General features: G+C 30.0%; 1 protein-coding gene across 2 annotated transcripts; it reads right to left on the bottom strand.

The window, feature by feature from the left end:
• Positions 1 to 4,038: 4,038 nt before the first annotated feature.
• On the bottom strand, positions 4,039 to 5,071 carry LOC120147568. 2 transcript variants are annotated; one of them, XM_039160911.1, is made up of 3 exons: positions 4,900 to 5,071; positions 4,543 to 4,789; positions 4,039 to 4,219 (listed from the first exon to the last, which is right to left on the bottom strand). In XM_039160911.1, the coding sequence occupies exons 1-3, from the start codon at positions 4,972 to 4,974 to the stop codon at positions 4,179 to 4,181; spliced, it is 363 nt and encodes a 120-aa protein (XP_039016842.1). In that variant the 5' UTR covers positions 4,975 to 5,071; the 3' UTR covers positions 4,039 to 4,178. The 2 variants fall into 2 exon arrangements, with proteins under 2 accessions (XP_039016842.1, XP_039016843.1); XM_039160912.1 differs by having other exon boundaries at positions 4,519 to 4,789; positions 4,900 to 5,065.
• Positions 5,072 to 7,032: the final 1,961 nt, after the last annotated feature.

Raw genomic sequence — 7,032 nt, 5'->3', positions numbered from 1 at the left:
ATTAGTACGGACGTAGGCACGCCGGCCGTTCCTCTTCGATTTATGGCCGTCTCAAAAAAGACAACATCAGTTACGAAATTCTCATATATTATTCGAGAAAGGGATAGGTAGAACAAGTTGTCATGCATACGTTAAAATGGCATCTCACAAACTATTTTTTATTATTATTCTCTAATTAAATTAAATTAATTGAATGATAATTGGAAATGAAAATGTTTTAACTATCGTGAAATATTCATGCCACTTCTTAACAAATTATTTCCATAATCCATTCTCAATATAACTGAAATCTTGTATTTATATATAATAAAAATAAAATGAAACTGGAAATAATTAGACATTCTTAGTTAAAGTTTTAAAGTGAAAATCTGAATTTATTTATTTTAAATCTTGTTGACGAAAACGGGTAAAGAAAACGAAAGAACACGAGAATTTTACGAGGTTCGGCAATGTGCTTACGTCCTCGGTGCCTAGGCGGCGCTAGAATTTTATTTAATGATATTTTAGGTCTAGGTTACATCTCTATTTATAATAGAAAACCCTGGTACATAATTACAAAATCAACCCTGTACCGTACCGCGGGGGCTACGCCCCCGCACCCTCAACCCACATAATTTGTAACCCCACAACGAGACTTTCTTTGTAAGGACAGTTGATGTTCGCTTCGCTCACTCCGCTCCATCTCCTGTCCTCTTTACTGGTATATTTATGAGCCATATCTAACAAATCTGAATTTATTTTTTCAATCGAATTAAAAGATAGACAAAGTGGAAGTCTAACTTCGGTTTGTTAATACCTTATTTATTAAGAAATTACTTAGGTTTGATTCACCGTCTAATAAAAACTATTCAATAATATATATATATATATAATAAGATAGGAAGTAAAAATTACACATGTAACTAGTGAACCTTACATAACCTACAACTTGACAATAACACTATTATTTCATCATTATGGGAGAACCTTTTCAAATCTTCATAACTCCATTGTTCTCTTTTGAATCAAGAGTACTTGAATAAATCATATTTTTCTTTAAATCCAGTATGTGTTACATTTTATCAAGTGTAGTCCTAAATTTTTGTAGTCCTAAAAGAGATATCGTTTCGTATCAAAATAACATCTTTAATATCATTCTATATGTTGAAAACCAACCTCAGTTGGGATATATATATGAAAATTCAATCAAGATCAAAAATCCACTTCTCGCTTATTGTAAGATCGTCAACATATACAACTAGAGTTTACCAAATCACTAAAATCTCTTATTACATTTAGGGGATGAATACGAAAAAAGACAAGTCAATTTTTCAACCATCCAAACTCAATAAAAAAAATCAATGCCCCTCATACGACCCTAACCCACCTCGGAATTAAACGGTATTCCACCCACCCCAAACCCTGTCCTGAATCAATTCCAAAATTTTTGTATTTTCTCACTAATCAAACAAGCTTTTCATCAAATTTTCTCACTCAATCTCACATTCAAACTTCCTCTAAAAATTAAAAGACAAAATTAAAAGACGGATTTTCTTCAGATTCAACATGCGACTTATGTTACCAATTATTTACGCCTTGTATCAGAAAGGAAAAAATAGTACAAAAGTTAAAAAAAATTACTTGACCAACACAATCTTTTATCATTAAATAACTCCAACCTTAAACAAGTTTTCTCATCATTTTCAATTAAATAGATAAGAAGAGAGACTAAACAAAATTTATATTATGGAAACTAAAAATAGCGAAGTAAAAATGCTCAAAAACTAAATAAAGAAAAAATTAAACTTTATTATAGAAAATATTAAAAAGACAAGACAAAAACAAAATTGATTTTATTATGGGGTGTTTTGTACCACTCAACTACTTAAATAAAAAATTCCTAGCATCAAATGAAAAAAAAATACATGTTGTGCATTGAGAAAAAATTAAGAGAAGTTTAGAACTCTAAAATATAACAATATATACTTTATTTGTTGTGAGAGATTCATGAATATACAAAATAACATTTCTAAATTTCAAATAAGGAGGAGGTAACAAATATAGTAAAATTAGTTCTAAATCATTTTCGTCGTACTTAATTTTCATGGTCTTTAAATTTAAGATTATTGCTTTAAAACTAATTAAATAACATAGACGAATATTTGTCAAATAATGAGAATTAAATTACTAACTTATTTGTTAAAGTTCTTGTCATACACGATTCTGTGACTTTAACCAAAATGCAATAACAACCTTCTTATTCAACACATCTTATAATATTTGATTAAGAAGCAAATAAGTTTGAGAAAAAGCTTGTTGATCTTGCTGTTATTTGATGAAGGCATCCAGCTGTCAATATGGAATGAATGTTGACGCATGAATAGTATATTCTTGGACCGACTATACCTCGAAGAACCATGTGTATATATGTCTTGGTAGCGTTGGGACCACGACCGCCGGCCGCGAATGGCCCCAGGCTTGCGTGTAGCTTTACATATTTTATTGGAACGTTTGGTACCCCGAGATATGATGAGCCGGGTTTTGTAGAACACTTATTTTAATAATTTAAGATAATTAAAGGGTAATATTTATTTAGAACTTTTTAAATTAATTAGCAACACATATACATCTTGTAGATTTACTGTTTGAATCCAAGACCTTTAATGAACTAATATCAAGGAATTTATTAATATACGTAAATATACAAAAAATTGTTTATGTACTCCAATGAATTTATTAGGTCATTAATTTGTATGCTTATATATATTTGATTCTTGAATTGTTATTTTTTATATTATTAAGTTATTAATTTAAAGTTTTAAAATTCGAAGTTAAATCTCTATACAAATTTAAAATTAAAAGAGATTTAAGATGTTTATGAAAATATAATCAAAGATTTAAAATATCTAATTTTAAAATTAACAAGAATTTAATAAGTATTTAAAAAATGATTAAGATTTAATTTGTGTAAATTAAAAATGATAGGATGTGAAAACAATTAAACCTAAAGATTGGGGGTAAGATAATGATTGAGACCTAAGAAACAATTACACCCAAAGTATTGAAGATTAAGAAAATTATGAAAGCTGAAGAATGATAGGGACCTAATTAAGGTTACAATCAACACTCATACTAAAAGTACAAGATATGTTGTTTACTAAAAAAAAGGCTAAACTAGGGTAAGCAAATTGTTTGAAGGTGTTAATTTTTTTCAAAATAAATACTTAATTAATTTATTTATTTTCTTATCAATATATTTAAAAAAAATATTCAAGTAAAAAATAAAAAAAAATTTATTTTTCTTCGTTTTCTCGTCAACCAAACAGCAATTTCAAAAGAATCTAACAAAACATCAATAAAGATTTTACCATATCTAAAATTTTATAAGTTCATTTTTCTTTCAAATTTTATAAGTTAATCTCTTAATATAAAATCAAACATATGTCCTATACACCACACTTCAATCGAAATCAAATAAGAAAACAAAACCCATTATACAATAATTCTAGAGAAAAAAACATCTAGCTTCAATTCCAAATAGATTCTATAATTGAATCCATGACACACTCATGCTAAAAGTACGATATATGTTGTGTACCAATAAAAGCTAAACTAGGGTATGCAGAATGTTTGAGGGAAAATCTCTCTTCGACTAGGGTTTCAAAAATTGCATGGAATGCTTGTGTATTTTTTATTTTATTTTAGGCATTAATTTTTTTGTCAAAATAAATATTTAATCTGTAATTATCTTTATGCCATGCATCTATTAAAATAATTTCAGTTAGATGAGATTCATTGAAAGAGTCATTCGATTAAGGAAAAAATATTTTTAGATGCAAAACATGTATATTTTGGGAAATGATAGTTTAGATATTTAACTAAAAATGATTTAAATACTTAAAACAAAAAGTACATAATTTAAGCCAAAGAAAAACAAACTAATTACTACATAGAATCTTAACCACAATCATAACTCAACACATTTATTATCAAAGATTCAAACATTGAATCATCATTCGCACAGATATATAGCATAATAATTCACGTAAACAAGTATGACGATGAAAACAAGTTGTTTATGCATATTCAATCCTGACAAATTAAATTAAGCTTCATATAGAAAAGCAGAGACACACACACCGACAGATTTAAGTAGTAGAAACAACTGGGAATACTAGAACATGCCCCCCCCCCCCATTTTAAGAACCAGTTGAAATATTCCATTCCACTTCTTCGATCCCTGCAATCCAACAACACAGAAATCAAAACTAAACAGAAAAGATTCAGGTTAATGGAAGAATAAGGTTCGATCTGGGAATCTTTTTTCTACTCCACCAATGGATTTTATGGAATGAAAATGATTAAGATAACAAACTCTTTATCAGTCAAATGTGAGATGAAACGCCTGCAGGCAAAAAACATAACCAAAAAAAAGTCTACCAAAAGAAGATCCAAATTTAGGGTAGGTATCCAAAAATAAATCAGAAAATTTCATGAGAGAGAGAGAGGGGGGGGGGAGGGAGAATCGAGGAAACAAACCAGATCAATGGGAATCATCTTTACCAGCCTTCTGAATCTCGTCGAGAAAATCATCGACGTAATCTTTGACCTCGTCGTTCAACAGTGTGGCCAGCATGTTGACCTTTCGGAGCTGGTGAGCAGTGAGTTGCAGAGCTTGAAGATTCTGTGAGTTCGTGTCGGATCCGAGTTGCGGCAGATTTTCGTCCATTTCACGTATCAGCTCTGCTTGCACAGCCGTCGTCTCAGCTGCCAATCCTCCAAAAAATTTCACCTTCTCCTTCCACTTCTTCTGTAATCGTAAAACAAAGGCCAAAAGCTACGCGTTATAAGAATTCCAGGATAAAAAAAATCAAAGGAAATTAAGCATGAGTATTTGAAAAAAAAAATTCAAGTACAAACCTCAATCTTCCTTTGATTCAGCTTCAAGTTTTTCTTTCCGGCAACCTTCTCTTCCACTTGCTTTTTTCCGGTCATGGCTTCCCCCTCCCTGCAGTACTCTTTGGACAAGTCAAATGTTTCCCCTTTTCGTTTTCCTTCCCACAAGTGGCAGGTTAGGTTAATTTTATAGCCAATAATATGTGATATACGCACGTATTCATGTAAGTAGTAGCGCGATAGTGTGGTGAAACCGCGTACGCACCAGCCTCAAATCTTACGATTTAACTCTAATGGGTTTCTCGTCTCGCGTTGATCTTATCTATCCGCCTTTACCAATTTTTTAATATTTAGTTCTTAGTCTAGCGGCGTAAACGAGCCTAGACGAACTCGAGTATTGTTGAGCTCGACTCGATTTGAAAATTCACGAGCTTAAAATTTTCAAGCTCGACTCGAATTTGAAATCCTGAGCTGAAGCTCGTGAGCAGCTCGAAAAGGCTTAAAATGAAAAGAAAAAAAATCTTAAAATTAACTCGATTGAAGTCTCAAACTCAAACTCGAAACTGAACCTTAAATATATGAAAATCTTACTGTATTTTTTTTTAAAAAAAATCAATATATAAATGATAATATTATTAATAATTTATTTTTTAAAAAATAAAATCTTAATATATTCTATTTTCGAGCTACTCACGAGCTTTTCGAGTCGAATATCAAGTAACTCATTTCGACTCGTTAAGAACTCGACTCGAGTCCATTCAATCCGAGTATTTATTAAACCTTGATCGAATCGATCTCGAGTAACTCGTAATCTGTCTCGTCTCATTTACAACTCTAATTCTTACTCATTAGTAGGGATGTACACGTTGATTGAAATTTTCATGGCCATTAAGATTTTGGAATACATTTACGCTTTTGATTTAGCATTTTAATTTCATATTTTTAGAATTTAGAATTTTAATTTTAACTTGTATAATAGTCATTAAATATGTTAATTTAAATTTTATTCTTAATCTTAATAGTACGCATAAATGTATATTCAGTTCATTTTATCAACTTAATTATTGTAAGTCTTTATAATTTAAATGATTAAGAGTTAAATTCATAAATTTACTTAAATTGAATTCAACTCAATTCGAGCAATCAAATAACATGTCACTCGCTATAGTATGTTTAGATAATGAATATGTTTAAATAACATGTCAATCCGATGTTTTAATTTTTTTGAATATGTTTGCAAAATGTGTAGATATGATATTTCTATGGTAACTTGATAATTTGTTGTGATTCAATAAAACAACTGAGTGAAAGCTCTGCTCGAGAAATTATAATGAGTTAGTTCTAGGTACAATTGTCATGTTATTGGATCTATAATGTTTGTGTACATGTTAATACCTCAATCGTGACAAGACGGGTAGATGTTGTGTATTCAGACTTTGTGTTCTAGGAAGGTAGAGAGATGTTATGAGAATGCAGTGGTTTGACATTATGGGATGTGATGGTTTGTAGGCATCACATGAAGTGAGACAATCAGCATTCAATATTCTCCAAAATAGAGCACAATTGGCAACCTTGTATAAGGAAACAAAGGGTCCCAAGCATACATCCAGAAAGGTGTGTAATGTTTGTATTCATTATTAAAATAATGTACATAAATGGTCTTCGATTATAAATGATCATTCAATTATTTATATGTTTCAAATTCGACATATTTTGATAAAAAAAATTGACAATCATCTGAGTTGGACTTTAACATGTTGACCGAAATATGATAGTCGATTGAGACTTTAATATCAGATTTTATCATATCTCAATCAGCAAGTTACGTTCAGTTTAGACCGTCATCAATTTTTAACGAAAATGAATGAGTTTAGAACATATGAATAGTTGAGTGACAATTTTATAACTTTTAATAGTCGAAGGACTCAATAAAATAATGATTAAACTATTATTTTAATAATTAGAAACTCGATAAAATAATATTTTATAATTGAGAAACTATTTGTATAGTTTAGCTTAAAACATTTCTCATTGATATTATGTGGGGGTGGGGGGTGGGGAATCAGTATAATTTACTCTAAACCATTTGTATAATTTACTCTAAACCATTTGTACACAAACTGCTGGTGCTATTGATTTCTCCTAAATTCAACTTAT

This window comes from Hibiscus syriacus, unplaced genomic scaffold (genome assembly GCF_006381635.1).
Source record: "Hibiscus syriacus cultivar Baekdansim isolate YM2019G1 unplaced genomic scaffold, ASM638163v2 tig00110940_pilon, whole genome shotgun sequence".
Lineage (NCBI taxonomy): Eukaryota > Viridiplantae > Streptophyta > Magnoliopsida > Malvales > Malvaceae > Hibiscus > Hibiscus syriacus.
Note: the sequence above shows the minus strand (reverse complement) of the source record. Positions and strands in the feature narration are given on the sequence as shown.

Excerpts from the sequence above, each read along its gene's own strand:
- LOC120147568 (XM_039160911.1), bottom strand. The coding sequence starts at position 4,974 with ATGACCGGAAAAAAGCAAGTGGAAGAGAAGGTTGCCGGAAAGAAAAAC. Across the intron at positions 4,790-4,899 it reads TGAATCAAAGGAAGATTGAG|AAGAAGTGGAAGGAGAAGGT; the intron begins GTTTGTACTTGA and ends TTACGATTACAG. Across the intron at positions 4,220-4,542 it reads CGACGAGATTCAGAAGGCTG|GGATCGAAGAAGTGGAATGG; the intron begins GTAAAGATGATT and ends GTTGGATTGCAG.